General features: G+C 37.2%; 1 protein-coding gene across 1 annotated transcript in view; it reads right to left on the bottom strand.

The window, feature by feature from the left end:
- Positions 1-25187, bottom strand: part of PTPRO (protein tyrosine phosphatase receptor type O) — a 265264-nt gene that overhangs the window by 93315 nt on the left and 146762 nt on the right. The window contains 1 exon segment of the mRNA XM_069491204.1: positions 6736-7009. Coding sequence (XP_069347305.1) covers positions 6736-7009 — 274 coding nt within the window.

The raw sequence follows: 25187 nt of genomic DNA, 5'->3' as shown, positions 1-25187 counted from the left end.
AGGACTGATAATCAGAATTTACAAAGAACTTGTACAAATCAGCATGAAAAAAAAAAACAACCCTATCAGAAAATGGACAAAAGACATGAATAGATTTTTTTTTCCAAAAGAAGATATACAAATGGCTAACAAACATATGAAAAAATGCTCAACATTACTAATCATCAGGAAAATGCAAGTAAAAAACACAATGAGAATGTGTCTCTTCTGACATAGTTCTTGTGAGTGAGAGGACCTGTGATTACACCCTCTCTTCTCACAGCAGATGTGACGGAAAAGGGACCAATTCTGTGTCCCAGGCCAGAGCTACTCCCTTGTGCTCCAATGACGATTTGGGACCTGACCTGACACTTCAGCTACATGCAATCAGGCTACTGACGTTGCTCTAGTAGAACAGTGACCCTTACACCCACTACTTTTGCTCAAATTCTCATAATTTCTTTCCTGGAACATTTCAACAGCTTTCTAAGTTATTCTCCCTGCCTCCTCCAGTCTCACCTTAATTTTCTTTCTTGTTTCTGCTCAAAACTTCTAAGCCTGAAGCCTATTTGATATTCTCACTTTAGTCAGAATCTTTGTCTTAAAGCAGTCACCCTCACCTCACTGACATTTCCTTGTCCAACCTGTTTCAATTCTCCTTTTCTTCTGACACCTTGAATAATTTTCCATTTAATGCTATTGATACTGCTTATATTTAATGATCTTATACTATGCCCTATGCACTTTGTTAAAAAGTTTATTTTACATTTTTCTACATTACAAAAATATTTACATTATTTTATAGCACTCCCTACCAAAGTAGGTACTAAAATCGTCCCAATATTATCTATTGTAATTATACAACATTTCAAATCAACAAACTACAGCTGACAAGCCAAATTTTCCCTGTGATTTGTTTTGGTATGATTTTTGAGCTAAGAATGGCTTTTACCTTTTTAAATGGTTGACAAAAAACAAAAGAATAGTATCTCATGGCATGTGAAAATTATATAAAATTAAAATTTTGGTGTCTATAAATAAAGTGTTATTAGAAGATAGTCATGCTCATTTGTTTATATATTGTCTATGACTGCTTTTGTCTTACAACAGGAGAGTTGAATAGTTGTAATACAGACTATATGGTCCTCAAAGCATAACATATTTATCGTGTAGACTTTTATAGAAAAAGTTTGTTAACCTCCAAAATGAATTATGGATTTGAAAACTAGGATTTGGAGAAAGTAATCATCTTCTCAAAGCTATACCTATGGTTTTCAGATTTCTTTGACTCTTACAGCTCATTCTTTGAACCACTACCCTCAATACTTGCTTGATAATTTTTCCTATTCCAATGCAGGATTCAAGATCTTGTGGCTTGCAGCTCTGCTACCAGAGAGAGCTTCCCCAATCAAATCTTACTATGTTCTTTATTTATTTATTTATTTATTTATTTTTTAGCACTTATAAGGTCTATAAGGTACTTGAAGTTCTTCCCAACATTTCTAGCCACACTTCTTGTTATTTTCTGGAACAGCTGATGTTTGCTATCTTAACTCCTTGCAATTCACTAAATGTGCCATCCTATGCATGCCTCTATTCTTTGCACATACTATACCCTTTGTAGCATTTTCCTGTCTTTATTCTTTTGGCAAATTTTCATTAATTTTTCGATGATTGTTTCTTCTCTGGTGTCTTCTCAATGTTCATTAGGAAGGCAAGGCACTCTTTCTTACATACTTATCTCATAGCATTTATCATATTTTCGTAATGGTTTTTATTTGTCTTTTCCATTATAGCATAACATCTTTGATTATGGGTATTTCTATTTATCTTTATTACTCCGCAAGCTAGGACATGGCACAGAGAATGTACCCAATAAATGAAATAAAAACTCATGGGTTATTTTTATTTATAATGGATTTGTATAGAATATTATATTTGTAGAGTGTCTCCATGTGTGTTCTGCAATGTCTACAGCCACTATTGCTAGAACTTTACTGACACATGAGCCAGCTTTGTGTATTTGACGTTTCCTCAATTTCTAAGCAATTGTTTCCAGGTAGTATTTCATCATCTAAGAAACTACCCCTTCCCTCTGAAGTGCATGCAGTTTACTGAAGGTTCTCAATCAATTAAATATTAATCAGATGTTAGAGCCTACGGGTTGTGAAACTCTTTTGAACTGGCCAAATGACTTGGCTGTGCTGAATTTATTCTTTGTTATGTTTCTCAGCTTTCTCTGAGAGTGACAGGCTCAGAACAACTATACTGAAATATCAAAGAACTGCCCTGGGGCCAATTGCTTTGTCATTGCTCATTTCATCAAGACAAGCATCTAACACACAATAAATGACTGCAACAAATGTATTCTTTTATTCTCAAGAGCAATGTGTCAACTCTGTGAACAGATACTACGAATGTTTTCTAAACTTGTTTAAAAAGCTTTCTGTTAGAAAAATAAAGATGGAAAAAATATATTATTAACTGACAAATAATGGTAGTTTTAGAGCTTGAAAATAATCTTGGTCATCATGTACTTTAATTCTCTCTTTTATAAGGGATGAAGCTGGAATACAAATGGCACCTAATGCTACTTCATACCTAATGTCACAGAAATATTTGTGCACTAATCCCCAGTTCTTATATTCCCAACCTATTACTGCTTTTGAAATTTGGGATAATGTAATTGAGTCTTTAAAAATAGGGTAGAAGATGAGATATGATAGACCATCATTAGTTAATTTTACTCTTTAGAAATCAATTCAAGTTTCCTCTTCCCCTTAAGATGTAGAAAGCCTCAAGACAACAGCACTTCTTCCCTGCCCCAGCAACAAGGAAAAGCCAAGTAATCCATGAAATTGTAATTTTTCTTGAGCTTCTCAGAGAGGTGAGATTGCCAGGCAACCAAGTGAAGTAAATTCCAAGGAGTTACAAGCCTCTCTGGGGGACAAGGGACACACTTTCACCTTTATCAGAGGATGGCAGGAAGAGGACACCACCATTGAGCAGGTAAGAGAAAAGCAACCAAGATTTTAATGAATTCATAAAGGCTGAAAGTAGTCTAAATGGCAGTGCAGAATTGCTCGGTCTAATATAATAGCTACTAGCCACATATGGTTGGTTAAATTAAATTTAAAATGAAATAAAATTAAAAATTAGTGGCTACTGTATTGGACAGTGTAGATGTACACCATCTCCATCATCCAGAAGTTCTAGGTCAGTGTTGGTTTAGACAGGCTGGGAGATCCATAGACATGAATGGAGTCCACATTCTCTCTCTAGTTCTTTCCCTGGGCCTCCACCAGTTGCTCCTGAAAACCACTGGGGGCAAGACAGGGCCTTGGACAGGGCCACCTTCTGGTGGGAGGTAGGGGAACAGGCATGAAGATGACACTTGGAGCTACTAAGAAACCAGCAAGAAAACTTACTTCCTTGGACCTGCCTTGAGGCTTTCTATATCTTAAGGGGAAGAGGAAACTTGCTTCGATTTCTAAAGAGTAAAATTAATTAATGATGGTCTATTGTATCTCATCTTCTACCCTATTTTTAAAGACTCAATTACATTATCCTAAATTTCAAAAGCAATAATAGGTTGGGAATATAAGAACTGGGGATTAGTGCGCAAATGTATTGAGGAAGGGCAGGAAAATCTTTCCCTCCCAGTTCTCAGAAAAAGATTCCTCCTTTTGAGGGATGAGTAGAAGCAAAAGAGATGGGTAGAAAGTCTCTTGGGCCCACGAACAAAGTAAGTAGAGTTCTGCCACCATTGGAGAATAGGCAGGAAACTCTCTAATCCACAGATTTAAGGTAGAATTTGGCTGTCAGTGTAAAGCCAGGGGTAGGAATGTCAAGAATGCCCCAGCTAAGCTCACAAGGTCTGCCTAAGCCTGAGGCTGGCCCAGGAGAACCAAGAACCTCCCCTGTTCCCATCAAACACTTAGCACTGAGTAAAAAGCATCAGTAGTCTATTGCTGGGGGTGCTTTTCTGTGGAGCAAGTGTTCAGGGCTTGCTGAATACTGAGGGTAGAACTGGAACACTGAGAAATACCCTCTACCACTCCTGGCAGAGACTGCTATTGGAAAAATTGGGAATCTGTGATGAACTGAAGGTGTCTGATACCTTAAACCCAGCATGACTATTGTCTAGGCTGACTCACTTCCCTTCATCCAGTCCTGCTCCAAATAACAGCCTAGCCATATGGTAAATTCAAATTCAACCATATAAATACATTATATATAAATTATCTAAACTTACACTATCTAAATTGACAGCCACTGGCCACATGTGACTACTGAACACTTAAAAAGAGGCTAGTGCAGTTGAGAAACTGAATTTTTAATTTTACTGAATTTTAATTGATTTATGTTTAAAAGTAAAAAATGATGTGCACATTTTTATCTTGATCATACGTTGAAATAATAATTACATTTTGAATGTAATGGGTTAAGTAAACCATGTTATTAAGATTAATTTCTCCCTTTTAAAACATTTCTTAATGTATCTACTAGAAAATTTAATATGACATATATGATTAACATTCTATTTTTATTGGATGGTGCTGGTCTAAACACTCCAATTAAAAGGTAGAGATTTTCAGATTGGAAAAATAAGCAAGACTCAACTCTATGCTGTCTACAGGAAACCAATTTACATGTAACTATATTAGCAGGCTGAAAGTAAAAGAATGGAACCAGTGTGACATGCCAATAGTTAACAAAAGAAAACTAAAATGGTTACATTAATATCAGTCAAAGGACTTTGACTCAAGGTATAATACTTGGAATAAAGAGGGATATTGCATATAATAAAAAGATTGGTTTATCAAGAAGACATAGCAATCCTGAAAATATTTGTATCTACAATGTAACAATAATGCTTCAAAAGACGTACAGGATAAACTAAAAGAAGAAGTGAAAGGAGAAATAGACAAATCCACAGTTACAGATGGAGACTTTGACACTCCTTTGTCAGTCATTACTAGAACAAGTAAAGGATATAGAAGACTTAAATTTCATACCCAAAGTGCTCACAGAATTCACAGGAAGGTAGACCATATTTGGGCTCATAAAACAAATCTTGACAATTTTCAAGTAATTGAAATCTTGTGAAGTATGTTCTCTAATCACAATACCAGCTACTTAAAAAATCAATAAGAAAAATCTTTACAAAATTTCCAAATTTCTGGACATTCAACATACTTCTAAGCCCTATAGGTCAAAGAAAAAAATCACAAGAGAAAAAAGAGGCTATTTTGAATAGAACTTACTGCAAGTGCTAAAATATCAACCAGATATTCTAGAACTATCTTAGCATTAACTTATCAAATTTCTTCATGAGTAATTAATTAAAGGGTTGAATCTTCTAGTTTTGTCTGATTAAGTATGGCCGAGTGCATGCTAATTAATGTTGAGTTAGCAGCAACAGTCATTACAGTTCTATATTCTATTTTGCTTTGTGCCCCAGTCTTTTTTCCTCGCTCTCTCCTGCTACTTACTTAACTAAATTTAACAGATAATTATGGATCACTTATTAAGCATAGGCTTAGACTAAGCATTTATGAAATTATGAAGATGAGTAAAGCAGAGCTTTTGATTTCAAGGAGTTCATGTTGTAGGCATTATATGCCTAGATCTGCCATCTGGATTTGGCTTACAATATGTCTTTTTCTAGGATGTGTTTAAGACAATATTTTACTAGGTAAGTTCTTCCTTTTATTCAACTGATTCCTCAATTTGTTCATTATGTCTATGAACCTTGAAGGTCTTATTTTCAGGACTCAGTACTGATCTTGCGACTCTGACAATAGAGACTTTAATTATTTTTGACAGACATCTTAAAATATGTCCTCTAGCTTTGTTCTCAGTTCTTGTGTCTTACAGCTTCTTTCCCCCTTTATCTCAACAGACAATATCACTGTATTTTTCCAGCATTTTAAAAATTGCAGCCATTGGAATAGTTTTCCATGAGCAAAAGAACATGAGCAAAAAGCACTTCGCTGAGTCATTAAATTGCTCTAGTAATAAACTCTACTGTCTAACAGATATCAATTTTTTGGAAGAAAAATTACCTCAATATATATGGTAGAGATGCATCTTACTTTGAGATTAGATATTAAAGTCAGAGGTAAAGTGAAAATCACATGTAATTAAAACCACCTCTCAAAACTCCTTAGTATCAGCATTAACTCCTTATGTATATAGACTATTGAAGGGTAAAATGCCAATAATTGTTTTTCTTGGCATTTTTCTTGGGCAGTGGAAGCCAAGGCTATTTTGAGGGTGAGGTGGGGAATAGCAACTGATAAAGACATCTTTTTCTCTCTCTTAGCCAAAAATGCATAATTGAATTTGAGCAAGCTAAATCTGAGTATAAATTCATCGTCCCCAAAACTAAATTGCTTAATATGAATACATGCTCTGGAAGAAAACAGACACATCATGATCACATTATTAAGTAATATAGCAGAAAATTACATGGTCCAATCATGAATCTAAAATTGTCACTCAGTCCCAAAATAGACTATCTCATTGAGGTTTACTTATTTTGGTTTAAAACAGATTTTAACACAAGGTAAACAGTAAACATCATCAAACCGGTAAGAAGTGTATTCTTAATATAATGCAGAACTTTGTACCTGTGTCACTTGGCCTCAAGGCAAGTGATCTCGCCATTCTGGGCTGATTCTCTCAATCAGAGCGCCATGAGAATCCACCCAGATAAGGAACAGAAAGGACAATGTTACACATGATGCTTACTTGTTAACACAGTGATGGATCTGGAGGGCTTGGACACCACGTTTCCATTTACCACTACCAGAGTGATTATATAATAAAGGCCATGATAATTGGCCTTAAAGATAACAGGAGGAGGCAAAGTGCTGTTGAATTCCTCAAATTCGAAGAAATAATTTTTGGATTCACCCGTTATCTTCACAACATACACAGATGCTGGGCTGACGACATCTGAAGCTTCTAAGGAGACCACGATGTTGTTATCATCTTGGACAGTTACATGGAAAGTTGCGGCATTCTGTTTAAGAGAAAAAAAGGAGATAGAGATCAGATTCAGATTATTGGCACTAAAGTTATACTGAGACAATTTTTCTAAAACCAATGTTTGTGACAAGAAAACCAGAAAGAGAGAGATGATCCCTCTTGTGATTAATGATCTCAGGGTTTTACTTTGAGGATTTTTCTCCACTGAAAAGCTGCTTCCAGTTGATGGATTGTGTCATGTAATAAGCACAAAATAAACATCATGTGAAGGAGCAAATAATGAATAAAAGCCATCTTGACACTCAAGTTCCAAGGAAGTCCTTGGTTTCAGCTATGCTGGAGAAGTTATGTGGTTTGAAGAAATATTCTTTTTACTTTGGAGGAGTGATGCTGTGGTAGTCCCAGGAATTAGGAGAAGGTATCAAGACTGTTACTTCCCCTCTCCCTTCTCACTGGTCAGTTCTGAAGTTGGAAAAAGGCCTGTGATAATCCTCATCATTATCATAGCTGCGTAGAGAAACCACAGCAGTGAAGAAAGGACCAGCTGGGGGGTCTGCGGGCCCCTACTAGAATGTCTGCAGTTAGTGGACTGAAAATTTTGCTCGAAGTCCCCAAATAAGTGTTTAAGAATAATATTTGAAAAATCATTTGTGCAGTTGGCTTAGATATTTCTTTCTGATTCTCTCCCAGACTCCATAGGCAGAATTCATCCTTCTCTCTGGTCTCAAATAGGACTCAGGTACTTTGTCCTGTTGCTTGTTTTTAATTTGTCTTCTGCGTATACAGTGCCCTGGGGAAGTAAGTTATTTCACTGCTTTGAGCCTCAAATTTCTTTTCTGTAATAGCAGGAGAGAAAAATTGCTGAAACTTGTTAAGGATCTACAAGGATCCAGGTACTAGGCTAGGCACTCTATAAATACAGTTGTCTCCTTTAATATTCAAAATGATCCCATGAAATAGGTTTTATAATTTTCAGCCTCAATTTTATAGCTGAGAAAACTGAGGCTAGGGAAGATTAAGTCACTTGCCCAAGGTCACAAGTACAAAAAAATGCACTCTATTATTGTTCCCATGTCTGTTTGTTTTCCCCTCTTAACTTATTTTCCCAACACTGAGTCTGTCACACAGCACATAAACTGATAAGTATATGTTAACTGATTGAAAGCCCTTATTGATTTGGGGTTTTATTATTATTCTTTTAATTGACATAATAATAGTACATATTTATGGGGTACAGTGTGATATTTCAATACATACATACAATGTGCAATGATCAAATCAGGATAATTAGCATATCCATCACTTCAAACATTTATCATTTCTTTGTATTGGAAACAGACAAAATCCACTCTTCTAGCTATTTGAAAATATAAATAAATTGTTGATAATTACAGTCACCCTATAGCTATAGAGCACTAGGACTTATTCCTTCTACTTAGCTGTACTTTTTTATCCATTAACCAATCTTTGGCTGTTCTCCTCCTCCCCACCCTTTCCAACCTCTAGTAACCACTATTTTAATCTCCACTTCTATGAGGCCAACTTTTTTAGCTTTCACATATTTGTGAGAACATACCTTATTTATTTTTCTGTGCCTAGCTGATTTCACTTTACATAATGTCCTTCAGTTTCATCCATGTGTTTGCAAATGACAGACTTTCCTTCTTTTTTAAGGCTGAATAGTATTCCATTTTGTGTGTGTGTGTATGTGTGTGTGTGTGTGTGTGTGTGTATGTGTATCTCCCCATCTTTTCCTTATCCATTCATCCCTTGATGGACACTGGGTTGATTCCATATCATGGCTATCATGAATAGTGCTGCAATAAACATGGGAGTGCAGATATCTCTTTGACATACTGATTTCATTTACTTTGGATACATACCCTCTAATGGGATTGCTGGATAATATGGTATTAATCGTTCCATTTTTAGTGTTTTGAGGAAATTCCATACTGTTTTCCATCCTGGCTGTACTGATTTACATCCAGACCAACAGTTCAACTTGTTGACTTTGGTACCTCACATATTGTCAGCAACAAAATAAAGCACACAATACACATCACTATCTTAAAAGAGGCTTTCTAGACCTAAAAATATACTAATTTTTTCTTATTATTTCATTTTTCAGAAATCTAGTTTTTACAAGTCCTAGCACTTACAAATAACATCTGGCATTAACAGAAATTTAATTCTTTCTTAACATTTAATAGACTAAATTATGTTCATGATATTCTAATCATGCTAGACAATAAGTCCTCTAAAGTCAGGCACTGTATCTTATTTCTGCATCTCCAGCTCTAGGATCAGTGCCTGGCATATGCTAGGTGCTCTTGATGTGGGTGGTTCTTGGCAGATTTCTGTAACATGAGATAGTCATTATGAAATGACTTTTTAAATGCCCCTTTATCTACATTGTCTCTCATTCTCAGACACATAGGCAGGTTTCTAACATTGAGTAGTGCACAGCTGGGACCAAACACAAAACTTGTGTGAGCCATTCTATATTGGGAGTGGTCCAGGTGGAACTGTGAGGCCAGCATAAGTTCATAAGATCATTTCATCATTTAGGTGAGAAGTATAAAACAGAAGAAAACAGAAAAGGTGCAGGGAAAGCATTTAATTTGTTGGCACATACATGGAGTTCAGCAAACATTAGCTCTTCTGTTTCACTTCCCCATTCCCCTTTTACTTCTTTTGAAATATGCTTCTGTAAATTCTGCTTCAGTTAACAGCCATATAAGTTCCTACCTGGGTGTCCTTCCAGAAGATAATAACCATACACTATGGACAAAATGAAAACAAAAAACAATTGACTAAAGACTGAAGCATGAGCAGAAACAGAGAGATTCTGGAGGGCAATCGACACTTGGAAGAAGGTGCTGGCAGAAAATGAGTTATTTATATTTTTTCAATCAACCAATCAATCAATTATCTGTCTAACTTTATTGCAAGATGACAGAATCTGGACAACAACCACTGATGGAAAGTGAGTGGGGAATCCTGAAAAGAGGGAACTAAAGAAAGGGAGCCCTAAAGTCTGCTCAAAACTCAGGCTGACCCCTGAGCCATGCATGTGCAGGGCAGACTACAAGAAGCCCCACTAGAGCTAAAAGAAATGTCTAAGGTTTAAGCTGCCAGCCACAAGAAAGTGTGTATAGTTTGCATCCAACCAAATGAATTTCCTGCTAAAATAAAAATATTGACTTCATCAGAAAAACATATTAGTATCCACTGTCACCATAACATATTATTCACAATATTTAAGAAGTAATCCAAAATTAGTCAATATATAAAGAATGAAGAAAATGTGACAAATTTTCAAGAAAAGATGATCAGTAAAGACTGACTCTGAAATAATCTAGATTTTGGATGTAGCCAATAAGTACTTTAAATTAGATACTATAACTATGCTTAATATGGATAAAAACTGTGCTCATAATGAATGAAAAGGTACAAAATCTCACCAGAAAAATAGAAACTTAAAAAAAAAAGGAAATTCTATAATGGAATATAGTTCTGGGTTGCTCAATCACACAAGGCTTTTTTTTTCTTTTTTTCTTTTTTAAATCAAGAGAGTCCTTGCAGTGTAGCCATGACACATTTGGCTTCATCCTTAGTCCTTCAGTCCTAGACAGTGTCCTAAAGAACACAGCCATGCAACCAAAAGGAATTTCGAAAAAACCAGAGCCCAAGTAGAGTGCTGCTTCTACACCAAGACCTGGGGAAGGCTTTTTGCCTCATGGGGGCGTGTCCCTCTGCACACACAGGTACACTGAGCAGGACTGTGGGTGGTGATGATCAAGCTCACCTGAAGGGAGGAGAGTGTGGGGCTGGGATCCAGCCATCAGGGTGAGATCAACACCAGACATGCCCCACCTCTCTGCCTCCTGAAATCTTCTTCCCTATTACTCAGTCCTAATGGTATCACCCATCAAGATGACTTTATTCTGGTACTGGATCTATCTGCCTTGTCCCTGCTCCAGGAGAAGAAATCTGCCCCTATGTGGGCAAGAACTTGGAGCACTTCCCCTCAAAATTCCCTTTAGGAGGACGAGATGCCCTGACGTTGATGAAGAGATGAGATGGGCTCTGCCCATACAACATTCTCTTCCCTCCCTACTCTTTCCATAGGGAAGTTAGAAGGGAAGGAAGAAAAGATCAAGGAACCAGGTGCCTCCAGTGGAGGTAAGAGAGTCTCTGTATGAAATAGGGAAGAGCAGGAATTTATAAAAGGAAAAAGTAACTATTTACATGACAATTATTGAAATGAGGGCTGGCATGCCAGTTCGCCAGCTGACTACAGGGTAATGGATGGGAAGATCCTTTCCTTGCTAGGATCTGAGGTGCTATCTAGTCTTTCTCTCTCTTCCTCAGTTAACCTCCCAGCTTTGTAATCCATGTTGCGGTTTGAGCATCCCTCTAAAGGAAGGGTACTTGTTCTAGACTCAAATTGATTCCCAGGGGCTTTTTCCAAAGGAGCAAAAGGGGCCTGGGGATAGGACTGTCTGAAGATTAAGGTAGCAGCAAATACATTGTTCCCCTTTGTCAATAGCATTTTTTATACTTAATCCTCACCATCTCAGGCTTCACACCTGGAATCCCTAGAATGGAGACAGTGGAGGTCTTCTGTTCCTAGTGGAGCAGGTGAAGATGGGAGAAGGGTATGTATTTAAAGAAAATTAAATTTAATAACAAGCTTCTCTAACTTCCTTTTGCCTGTGGTCATGGCCTGTGTCTGCTGGCCTCTTTCTGCTAACAGAAGGAACAAAGTTTTCTAACTACTTCTTCTCACTTCCCTATACCCAAATCAAACACACATGCACAAAGTTTCCTAATCCTCAAAAAGAAAAATTGATCTTAGATTACAACCGTATAACATAGGTTAGGATTAACACCAATGTACATTGAGACTTGACTAAGCCAGGCTCACTCATCTGTAGAATATTTTAAAAATTTCAATGTATCTAAGGGGCACAAGTATGATTTTGTTATATAGATATATTGTATAGCAGTGAGGTCTGGGCTTTTAGTGTACCCATCACCTGAATAGTGTATATTGTATGCAATAAGTAATTTTATATCCCTCACCCGCCTCCCACCCTTCCACCTTAGGAGTCTTTAATGTCTATTATTCTACTCTGTATGACCATGTGTACCCATAGTTAGCTCCTACTTATAGGTGAGAACATGTGGAATTTGATTTTCCATTTCTGAATTACTTTATTTAGGATAATGGCCTCCAGTTCCATCCAAGTTGCATCAAAAGACATAATTTCATTCTTTTTCATGGCAGAGTAATATTCCATGGGATATAAATATACCACATTTTATTTATCCACTAATCATTTGGTGGACACTTAGGTTGATTTATATCTTTGCAATTGTGAATTGTGCATCGATAAACATATGAGTGCAAGTGTCTTTTTCATATAATGACTTCCTTTGGTTATATCCCCAGTAGTATGATTGCTGGATCAAATGGTAGATCTACTTTTAGTCCTTTGAGGACTCTCCATACTGTTCTCCATAGAGGTTGTACTAGTTTACATTCCCACCAACAATGCATAAGCATTTCTTTTTTACCACATACGTGGTAACATATATATATATATATATATATATATATTTTACTTTTTAGTAATGGCCATTCTGACAAGGGTAAGGTGGTGTCTCATTTTGGTTTTAATTTGCATTTCTATGACGATTAGTGATATTGAGCATTTTTCCATGTTTTTTTTGCCATTTGATTCCCTTCCTTTGAAAAAACTCTGTTCATGTGTTTTGCCTACCTTTTGATAGTGTAACTTGTTTTTCTCTTCCTGAGTTGAGTTTCTTGTAGATTCTGAATATTAGTCCTTTGTCAGATGCATAGTTTGTGAATATTTTCTCCCATTCTATATGTTGTCTATTTACTCTGTTGATCATTTCTTTTGCTGTGCAGAAGCTTTTTAGTTTAATTAAGTCCATTTGATTATTTTTGTTGTTGCTGTATTTGCTTTTGGGGTCTTAGTCATAAATTCTCTGCTGAGGCCAATATCCAGAAGAGTTTTTCCTAGGTTTTCTTTTAGAAATTTTATGGTATCAGGTCCTACATTTAAGGATTTAATCCACGTTGAGTTAATTTTTGTATATGGTGAGAAGTAGAGATCCAGTTTCATTCTTTTGCATATGACTATTCAATTTTCTCAGCACCATTTATCAAATAGGGTGTCCTTTCTCCAGTGTATGTTTTTGTTTGTTTTGTTGAACATCAGTAGGTTATAGGTGTATGGATTTATTTCTGGGTTCTCTAGTCTGTTCCATTGATCTATGAGTCTATTTCTATATCAGTACCATGATGTTTTGATTACTATAGCCTTGTAGTATAATTTGAAGTCAGATAATATGATGCATCCAGTTATGTTTTTTTTTTTCTTCTTAAGATTGCTTTAGTTATTTAGGCACTTTTTTGGTTCCATATGAATTTTAAGATTATCTTTTCTAAATCTGTAAAAGAAGATGATGGTATTTTGATACCCAGAGGTATCAGATCTGTAGGTTGCTCTGGGCAGAATGACCATTTTAAAAATATTGACTCTTCCATTCTATGAGCATGGGATGTTTTTCTATTTGTTTGTATTGTCTAAGATTTCTTTCATCAGCATTTTGTAGTTGTCCTTGTAGAGATCTTTCACCTCCCTGGCTAAGTATATTTCTAGGTATTTTAAGATTTTTTTCTTTTTTTTTGGCAGCTATTGTAAATGGGATTGCATTCTTGACTTGTTTCTCAGTTTGGTTGTTATTGGCATATAGAAATACTACTGATTTGTGGATGTTCATTTTGTAACCTGAGACTTTACTGAATTCATTTAAAAAATCTAGGAGTCTTTTTTGGAAGAGTCCTTAGAGTTTTGTAGGTATAAGATCATATTATCAGCAAACAGAGATAATTTGACTTTCTCTTTTCCAATTCAGATGCCCTTTATTTCTTTCTCTTGCCCGATTGCTGTGGCTAGGACTTCCATACTATGTTGAATAGAAATGGTAAAAATGAGCATCCTTCTCTTGCTCCAGTTCTTAGGGGGAATTCTTTCAACTTTGCTCAGTATAAAATTGATTATGAGTTTGTCATGTATGGCTTTTATTATTTTGAGCTATGTTCCTTCTATGCCCAGTCTGTTGAGGGTTTTTGTCAGGAAGGGATGCTAGAATTTATTGAATGCTTTTTCTACATCTATTGAGATGATCATATGGTTTTTGTTTTTAATTCTGTTTATGTGGTGAATCACATTTATTCACTTGTGTATATTGAACCATCCTTATATCCCTGGGATGAAACCCATTTGATCATAGTGAATTATCTTTTTGATGTGTTGTGGGATTTGGTTTGCTAGTATTCTGTTCAGGATTTTTGCATCTATGTTCATCAGGGATATTGGCCTGTAGTTTTCTTCCTTTGTTGTGTCCTTTTCTGGCTTTCATATTAGGGTGATACTGGGTTCATAGAATGAATTAAGGAGGATTCCTGTCTTTTTGATCTTTTGGAACAATTTCAGTAGGATTGATACCATTTCTTCTTTGTATGTTTGGTGGAATGTGGCTGTAAATCCATCTGGTCCAGGGCTTTTTTTAATTGGGATTTTTTTAAAATTACTTGTTCAATCTCACTAGTCATTATTTGTCTGGTCAGGATTTCTATTTCTTCTTGATTCAAGCTTGGGAGCTTCTATATTTCCAGAAATTTATCAATTTTCTCTAGACTTTCTAGTTTGCAAGTGTGTCATTGTTCACAGCAGTCTCTGATGATCTTTTTTATTTCTGTGGTATCACTTGTAAAGTCTCTTTTTCTATTAATACTTCCGATTGAGCTCATTTGAAACCTCTCTCTTCTTTTCTTGGTTAATTTAGTAAGTATTCTCTTAATTTTGCTGATATTTTCAAAGAACCAACTTTTTGTTTTGTTGATCCTTTGTATTGTAATTTGGTTTCAATGTCCTTTAGTTTTGCTCTGATCTTTGCTATTTCTTTTTTTCTGCTAGCTTTAGTTTGTTTTTTTTTTTTGTTTGTTTGTTTGTTTTTGTAGTTTCTTGAGGTGTGAGACATTAGATTGTGATAGTTCTGTCTTTTTGATGTAGACATTTAGTGGCATAAACTTTCCTCTTAGTACTTCTTTTGCTGTATTCTAGTGGTTTTTGATAAGTTTTGTCACTATTGTCATTCATTTAAAAAATATTTTTTAATTCCCATCTTGATTTTGTCATTGACCCAGAGATCATTCAGGAGCAGGTTGTTTAATTTCCATGTGTTTGTGTAGTTTTGAGAGCTCCTCTTGGAATTAATTTCTAGTTTTATTCTGCTGTGGTGTGAGAAGATACTTGATATAATTTTGGTTTTCTTAAAATTTATTGAGAATCTTTTTTGTCACCTAACCTATGGTTTATTTTGGAAAATGTCCCATGTGCTGATGAGAAGAATGTATATTTGGCAGTTGCTGGGTAGAATGTTCTGTAAATGTATGTTAGGGCCATTTTTTCTGGAGTCCAGTTTTTCTGGAGTTTAGTCCAGTGTTTTTGGTTGATTTTCTGTTTCAATGGTATGTCTAGTTCTGTCACTACTGTTGAAATCCCCCATTATTATTGTATTATTGTCTATCTCTTTTTTTAGGTCTAGTAGTTATTTGTTTTATGAATCTGGGTGCTCTGGTGTTAGGTGCATATATATTTAGGATTGTTATATCTTCGTGTTGAATTGATCCCTTTGTCATTATAGAATGACCTTATTTGTCTTTTTTTACTGTTGGTAATTTAAAGTCTGTTTTATCTGATATAAGTATGGCTACGTCTGCTCATTTTTAGTTTCCACTTGGGTGTAATATTTTTTTCTACCCCTTTACTTTGAGCCTGTAGATGTCTTTATCAGTTATGTGAGTTTCTCATAGGTAGCAGGTATTTGGATTCTGTTTTTTAATCCATTCTGTCAATCTATATCTTTTAAGTAGGGCATTTAGTCTCTCTACATTCAAAGTTAATATTTATATGTGAGGTTCTGTTCCTATAATAATGTTAATTGTTACCTAATTATTTTGTATTCTTGATTGTGAGATTGCCTTTATAGGACCTGTGAGTTTTATGGTTTCATGCATATTTATGCCGGTGAGGAGCTACCTTTTGTTTTCATGTTTAGAATTCCCTTGAACATTTCTTGTAGGGTCCATATAGTGGTGATGAATTCCCTTGGCATTTGTTTGTCTGAGAAAGATTTTATTTTTCCTTCATTCAGGAACCTTAGTTCAGTAGGATATCAAATTTGTTGTTGATTGCTCATTCCTTTGAGAATATTGACAATAGGGCCCCCATCTCTCCTGGCTTGTAAGATTTCTGCTGAGAAGTCTACTGTTATTTTGATGGACTTTGCTTTGTAGGTAATTAGACATTTTTGTCTTGATGTTTTTAAAATTTTTTTCCTTCATGCTGACTTTAAATAGCCTGATAGCTATATGCCTTGATGTAGACCTTTCTGCAATATATCTTCCTGGTGTCCATTGAGCCTCTTCTATCTGGACTTCTAAGTCTCTTGCAAGACCACAAAAGTTTTCCTCCATTATTCCCTCAAGTAGGTTTTCCTCACTTTTTACTTTTTCTTCTTCCTCAGGAATTCCCATGACTTGTAGGTTTGAACATTTTACATAATCCCATATTTCTCAAATACATTTGTCGAATATTTTAAAAGAAAGCTGATATTTTCAACCATGATATTTCATTAACTAAGACTTGAAATTAATAGAATTCTACTTGTAATTCAAGCAATTGTCAGGGCCCTTAACACAATTAAAAAAGGTCCAGATCGCTACCATAGCTGCTTGATCTCTTTTCCCTTACTATATTTTGTTCTTACCTATTAGCTGACAATCACTGACATACTCATATCTTCTGCAACATCTAGAAATATTGCATTGTTAAAACTTTATAGCCCTATATCAATCTGATCTTGCATCTGTGTCCTTGTACTTTACTCTGTCAGTGTCCCAAGGGGATGCTGAATCAATAGTGGTCATGCAAAATGAATTGAGCATTTTGGGAATAATTTTCTTGGCCATCAGAAGCATGAAGCAGCTGGGTTATGGTTATCTTCTTCTTGGTGGAGTGAGGCAGTGCCAGTGGTCATCTGGGAGCAAGCTCTCGGTGCTTTGAACAGGAGGAGCATTTGTTGACAAAAGATAATGTGCTGGTGAGTCACAGACATGCAATCGTTGTCAGGCACCTAGAGATGTCATGCCTCAAGCGTGGGTATAATGCCCTCCCACCCCTGTAATTGTACCATAGAGGCTATCAGCACAGTTTGTGCTCATGTTTGATGGCTCCAAGGGGAAGCTGGAGCACATGACAGTCCTAGCAAAGTCATCAGCATCTGCCTTTGTGGGATCTTTTAACCAATGGTGCACCTGTTCTTGCCACTTTCTACCCTGTCACACTCTGAGGGCTAACTCCTGCTCCTCCTTAATGCCCCCAACCCCTTCCTACTGCTGCCAACCCTCCGGGGCCAGATCCTTTTTTCACTGGAGCCACCAATTCTTCTTCTAACACCACCAGCCTGCTTTAGTGTGGGGAATACAATGCATTTCCCAACCCAAACAAAGAGCCCTCTCTCTAGCTCCTGCTGCAACCTCATGGTAGATTCATTGCTGGGATCAGGTGGGAAAAACAAGATGTAGGTTGGCTTCAACAGCTCCTGTCTCACTATCTCCCCTTCCTCTTAGGGAAAATTCATCAGTGTTGGCATACTTCTGATGGAAATTCTGGGACTAAAACAACAATAAGAACAACAACAAACTAGAGATCAAATAACTAGTGTACCCAAGGTCTCTAGCAATACTTCTTAAACTCCTCATTTTTTTTCCTACCATAACACCCTTCTCTCTTTAAACCTCTCTCCATGCAAATTTTACCTTTTCTTCTTTTCTATCCTGCTTTCCTTAGAATTCTTTATACACAAACTTTTTAGGAAGTGGTCTGGAACAGTAGGGATGTCCTCCTTGGAGAGGGAAGACTCAGGTATGGGGAAGGGAAAGAGTAAAAGCCCCCATGTTAATACAAGTTATTAATTGATATACTCAGTCAGTATAAATTAAGAACCTACTAAGTACCACACAGTATGCTAAGTTCTGGGGATCCAAAACACAGAACCACCTTCTAAGAGCTTCAGTTTGGTGGTGATCTGTGATTGTCTATTTATGAAATGCTTAGTGGATGGGGGAATACTGGTTTTTAGTAAGTTTTCAAATTAACTGAAGGTTGATGGAAAAACTCATTTGCTTTAAGCTTCTTGAACAATTTGCCAAAATGTGGTAGCTTTTTATGATAAAATTTTTATATTGAACATACTTTAGAATTTATTTGGAATCTCAAAATTTTTCTATCTCAATGACCTAAAAATATTTATTCTTACTAATAGGTCCTATCGTCCACAAATATAGATAGAAAATATATAGGATATTGGGCTCAATATCTAAAAGTTTCATTTTTAGGAAAAAATATTTACCATTAGTTTTCTTTTCCTTATTATTCACCTTTCACATAAATAGCAGTATTTAGTGAGTAACAGAAAAACCTGTTAACCAAAAGGTAGACAAATCAAGCACTGAATATCCAGTAGCATTGAAATCTGGCTTTTATTTTTTATGGATTATTGAAGCTGATTCACTAACTCAGAAAACATTAAGTTTACAAACATTAAATTCATAATTACAAAGAATTTCTTGCTGCATGTTTTAGCAGCCAATAACTGAAGGTGGTTGTGATAATAAAAAGAGGAGTAAATAGACTCAATTTTGTAAAGTGTTTAAGAAATGTATGTCTACTGTGTGTCATGATGCTTCATAGATAGCGAAATCTTCCAGAGAAAGGGTCTAATCTTCCAAATGCTAACGACAGCTTTGGGGATGATTGTATCAGCCATGAAAATAAGCATTGGCCCATGTGCTCCCAGGTTGCCAAAAATAAACGAGAGTGGGCTAATCAGATTCAGTTGGTGAGACGAGTGAGAAGAAGGCAGCAGGCCAAATGAGATCTAGGCAGTGCGCCGAAAAGAAATGTCATCTGTGCTACTACTTTCTGCTCTGTCTCCTTTGCCTCAGCTTTTCCTGGAATCTACGTTCAGCAGAAAGTTCTGAATGTATGCTGCAGGCATGTAGTCCCTGCTGAGAAGTAGAGCAGAAAGGAATAGTTAAAAGTAATAGAAATGGATCTGACAAACTTAGGCAAGTCCAATGCTGATTTATGTGGTGACTCCAAAAATATTTGAAACTTTTCTTTTAAGACTGGGTAATAGTATTGCTGGACTCTGCAGTAAAAATATTTTTACTGAAATTTCCTTTACGTAACAACATTTAATGCAATGATTTCTCTGGTCCAGCGTTCTCATTTTACACTTGAGAGAATAGTGGTGCAAATGTCACACAACTAATTGATGCCAGAACAAGGTCTGGGATCTGTATATCCTTATGCCTCTTGGCCCTTTCCCGAGCTAGAGGTCAGCTACCCGAGGCATCAAAGGAGGCCTGAGTGCTTGGCTTCAGCAAGAAGGGGAAGCCCAGAAGCCTGTTCTACAGCCAGTTAGAGAGGAAAGAAGCTACTAGAGATACAGTGGGCAGCACTAACAAGGAGAAATACACAGGATGAGTCCCTGGTGTATGAGACGAGGAAGAGAACTGGCCAGCGATATGTACCAGTCAGAAATCGGAAGAAAACTCTCACCATCCCTGACAAATACAGCAACTGTCACCTATGGATCCCCTAATCTGGACTGAGCGTTTTATTTATGTATTTTTATTTTACTCCTTACAATAATCCTCATAAATAAGGGTTATAATTTCCATTTTACCCAGAGAGGATACATAATTTGCTTAAGAGCACAGCAGTAGACTTGGAATCAGATAGCCTGAGTTTGTCTTCCTGCTCTGCAGCCTGTTACCTGGGGGAGCCGGGGGAGCTCTCAGCTTCATCTTCTTCATTTATAAAATAAAGGTAATCCCTCTCACTCAGGGGATTTTTCTGAGGATTAAATAGCTTTTATAAAAATGCTAACACTATGAACTCCATAAATGCTAGTTGTATTTCAGAGGCTTTTACATTTTAGTTTACTTTTGGATTACTCAATGACTTTTAAATTATGAACATTTGATTAACTAACTTCAAAGCACTACAGAATTCTGTTCACCGAGTGTTTTGTTCACAGAGCACTGGAGAGCCATCCATTTGTGAATTCAAGAACACACAAACATTAGCTAAGAGCCAACTTGGCATGAGGCATCACGCTAGGTGTTAGCGATAGGCAAATGAGTGAGATGAGGTACTTGAGCTCCAGGGGTTTAAACTCTAGTGAGAGAGGCACACTCGAATGCACAGTTATAACACGATCTGAAGTGTTATTAGTTACAGACTTTGAAAAATAGTACATTTGACACCTATTTTTCTGCGTGTCTGGATTCCTATCTTAGATGGCACCCTCTTTTGGAGCATTGCTTTTTTTCTTACTCTAAAGCTAACAAGGTCCTGATTAGGCTTGCTAATACGGTACCCCATGCCCAGGTCTGAGCAGGCACCTTCACCCAGGGTGGATTGCAGCACCCAGTCCCCCTCCAAGAAGCACATGTCGACTGAGCCAGGCCAACCAGAATGCTTCCTCTGAAATTGTATAACCAGAATCAGTGGGAAGGAGGTCTAGAACTTTTCTTGTTGCAAGTATGTATGGATACAAAGCTAGATGAGTCAGTGTCTGTCACTTCTGCCCCCTGAAGATAGTGGCTTGAGGTAGAGTCCGTGATTTGGTCTGAGGCACTGGTCACAGTCATCTTAAGGCCCAGCCACTGTGCAGTTTGGTGACTGAGTGAATAAATTCTAGCATATTAATTAATTTGTTTGAGGTCCTGGCCAATACAAGAGAACTGTTTGGTGCCAGGGACATAAAGACAAGAAAGCCACTAGTTCTGCTTCTGCAGATGGGTGTGATGGAAAGTATCATGGAAAAAATGATGTCCGAAAAATGCTCAAGAGTTTGCCAGGGGAATACAGGTCAGAAAAGTCATTTGTTGAAGGGGAAGAGGGTCCACAGACCTCTGGAGTGGTTAGATCGTGGTAGGATGCTCTGGGCAGAGGATCGGGAGCCCAAGTTCAAAATGTGCCTTGCTAAGGAGTTTGGATATTTTTTAAGCCAGAGGAAATTATAAACTGTTTTAATAAAAAAATATGATATGATTAGATCACAGCTTAGAAGGACCAATATACCTAGGAGTATGGAGGATAACAGGCTGGTTGGGCTGATTTAAAGCCAATAGACAGCACGGCAGATGTTGCCATACTTAGGTGAGACACGATGACAGTCTTAGCCAGTGCTCACTGCACCAAATCCGCCTGTGTGACGTGCATCCCGAACACTGTCAGTGCTCTGGCTGGCAACCCAATCAATGAGTAGACTTATTCTACGGGGAACACCGAAAAATTCTGCTGTTCTAAGGTTACCACATAGGAAGCAATAGAATGCTTAGTTCTTTTAAATGGTAATATTAGTGATGTCCAGTGCCTCTTGGCATTTATGGCCATGATTCTCTGCAGACATTATGTAATTCATCCACTTAACATCCTGTCCAGCTCCCATGAAGACTTTTCCATCTAGATAGCTTTCCCTTTTAAATCCTTCAGGAAGATCAAAGTCCCAGAGATGCTCTCCCAGGGATCCTTCTGACACTTTCCCAGAATTATTGATTTTTTATTTTTTTGAGACAGAGTCTGACTCTCTTGCCTGGGCTAGAGTGCCGTGGTGTCACCCTATCCCACAGCAACCTCAAACTCCTGGGCTCAAGTGATCCTCCTGCCTCAGCCTCCCGAGTAGCTGGGACTACAGGTGTGTGCCACCATGCCTGGCTAATTTTTCTACTTTTAGTAGAGACAAGGTCTCGCTCTTACTCAGGCTGGTCTCGAACTCCTAATCTCAAGCGATCCTCCCGCCTTGGCCACCCAGAGTGCTAGGATTACAGGTGTGAGCCACCGCACCTGGCCACTTTCCCAGAATTATTCACAACTCTCTTTCAGAAATTGCCAAAGCAGATGTTTTTTGTTGATCTCAAAGGTGAAAGAGGGTCTTTCTCTAATTTTCCCTTATTTATTCAGTCATTTTTCAGATATATTTTGAGCAGCAACCATGTATCAGAGACTGAGCAGGACACTGGGGATTCACTCTATTAGGGAGTAAAGAGGTCTTAGGTGCCTTTGTCCTTCCTAGAATTGTGTCTCACGAATAACAATAGCAGCGATGATAACATCATAAAGAGCATTCACTTGCATAGTGCTTGTTAGGTGCCAAAAACTGTCCTGAAGCTCATACAGTGAATTCATGATAAATGCTTGCTGAGTGAATAGATTTGCAATCTGCTGTGTAATACCAAACCTTTTCATGTGTGTCCTCATGTATCTTTCTAGGCAGAGTATGTCAGTTCTCTATTCATTAAGATTCCATGGGTGCCTGAGAACCACGTTCACACCAGCTCTGCCTTTTGTGTGTTACATGCTCAGATACGCTTCTGCTTTATGATTTCAGAATACAGATACCTCATCTGTTTGGCCTTTTATTTGGTAAAGGTGTCCAAACTCAAATGTCAGGCAGGTAATATAAATGTGAGAAGCGGCCAAGTATAAGAAGATATAAATGATGGAATGATTAGCAAACTGGAGGGTACATGCATTGCCTAAGAGCATTGTTAAAAAACATAACAAACTGTGCTGGCCAAAGAAAATACATTTGCAGGTTGGCCTCAGCCTGTAGGCTGCTGGGTTATAACCCTTCGGTTTGTTGCACTGCTTGTTCCTCGATCATTGCTCATCTTTGGCCCTATAGTTTCCAATCCTACTCTATTTGCTCGGCCAACCAGAGTGCAGAATGATAACTAAATTCTGTTAACCATTAAGCATTAATTTAAAGTGAATACAAATGATATTTCCTTATCAAGTTGCCACATGTGTGTTTGTGTAAAATGGCAGTTCATTATATATATATAATAATAAAGTAATTATTTCCTTGCCTCCAATGTGAACTCAGAGTGGAAGCTCTGCAGGACTCTTAATTTTGGAGATTAAACAAAACATACTTGAAGAAAGAATTCAACCTGTCATTTTTAAGTGAAAAAAAAAAATTGCTATGCTGAAGATATGTGCCAAGATTTTATATGATAGGTAGGGTAATAAAAATGGCCATATATCACATTTGACATTTTGTAAGGCACTTTCAAATACATTTTTTAATTTGGTCCTCAAAACATCCCACTAAGTGGTTTCCTCAATTCACAGAAGAAGAAACTGAGGCTAAAATAAATTAAGTGGATTTCTCAAGGCTACTCTATTTTTATGTGGAGGAGGTGGCCCTCAAGGCAATTCTTGTAACTACAGATTTTGTGACTCTATTATACTACAATCCCCAGACTGTAAGATCCTGGAGCCAAAATGATTTCCCAACTGCTATCTTTCATATCTGTACTTAATTAGTGATGAACTCTCTCAGCACAAACTGTGACTTATTTCTCTAGAATATGCTTGATAAATGCTCTACAAATGTGGTAAAAAAAAAAAAAAGTAGAAATTTTTGAAGACATGCAATCTGTGTTCAAATTCTGCTTAAGTGATAGTCTCTCATTTTAATTCTTTGAGTCTCATTTATCTCAGGTAAATGATAGAAATACTATTATAAAAACCTATTACGACAGGTTGTTTTGAGGGGAGAGAGAACAAATGAGATTCCAGCACCTAATATTTAGTAGATCCTCTAAAACAATAGCTAATTGTTACTACAAAATTTCTGATCTGTTTTCTCCTTGATTTTCTTTGGGACATGCACGTTTTAGAAGTCATTATCTTTTTTTAGGCCACTGACACCATGATTTATATATGGTTGAATAATCATTCTGACTTTCAGTCTATTTATTCAGTAATCAGAATTACTTCTCTTTGTGGCATTATGAACAAGAGCAGCCAGTATTTCTTTCTGTATTTTGCCTGCATAGGACAGCCGGAGCTAACCTGTTTGACTGAAGGTTGCCATGGGAACCGTTTTAGGGCCTACTGTGCTGAGAAGTTTAGCGACCTGGAAGCCGTGCTTGGCCGATGATTGACTGGGCAGGAGGTGGGCCCACAACCCAGGAAGCCATAAAATACATTTGTTCTCAGCAGTTCAATGATCAGGCAAATTTTAAAAATATGCAACATTCATCTGGCTTAATTTGTTATGAAAAGTAGGGGTTCCTGACAGGTTCGTTCTGCCTGTGAAACAAGTGTTGTTTTCGTAAAACGAAGCACTCATAAACATAATTTTGCCGGAATTTATTATTCTCCATCCCTCTTTCCTATTCTTACCAGTAAGTGTAGTTTGAAAATGGTTTCATCTGAGAAAAATGCTTGTAAAAATGTAGCTGTCCCACTTACTGAGAGATGACGTGAAAGATGGCGGTGCTAATCATTTATTTTAGAGTGGATGAGTTCAGTCAGATTTCCCCACAGGCGTGAAGTGTCTCTCCAACTGTGACACCAGTTAATTAAATCCTGATGATAGCTAACAAAGAGTGCAGCCTACTTACCAAGTTCACAGCATGTTTAGGTGGGACCTTGTGACCTTTTACAAACACAGCTCTTTGACTCCCCTCCCTGTTGGGTTGTTAACATCAGCAACAGCAAAACTGTCAGAGCTTAAAAGCAACTAGTTCCATGTGCTGTCCACCAGCACGAGGATTTTATGGTTTTCCTAGGAGACTGATCCCTATGTGCTGGATAAATTAAAGCTCAGAAGTTAAGGGAGATGAAGTGCTATGCTTTACACACATGCTTTACTCAAAGTTTACCTTCAGATAGTTTTTAAAAATTGGGTGCCTTCTGTATGCTTGGTGCTGAGGATATGATGGTTAAGAAAAAAAATCTAGTTCTTGTCCTAGTGGTGTCCTAGTGGAGTCCACAGCAAGAGATGAAATACATTTTTTAAATAAAGAAACAATTATAAGTAGAAACAGCATTGTTAATAAGTACATGATGATCAAAAAGCACAGGGCAGGAAGATCTAACCTAGTGTAAGCACTATTGAAGCTGAGACCTAAAGGCTAGTAAGAGGAGTTGGCCTAATGATGAGTTGGAGAAAGAACAGGATCTATGAAGAACAACGTACATGAAGACCTGGGGGATGGAGAAAACACAATGTACCTG

The sequence above is a fragment of the Eulemur rufifrons genome, chromosome 16 (assembly GCF_041146395.1).
Source record: "Eulemur rufifrons isolate Redbay chromosome 16, OSU_ERuf_1, whole genome shotgun sequence".
Taxonomy (NCBI): Eukaryota; Metazoa; Chordata; class Mammalia; order Primates; family Lemuridae; genus Eulemur; species Eulemur rufifrons.
Note: the sequence above shows the minus strand (reverse complement) of the source record. Positions and strands in the feature narration are given on the sequence as shown.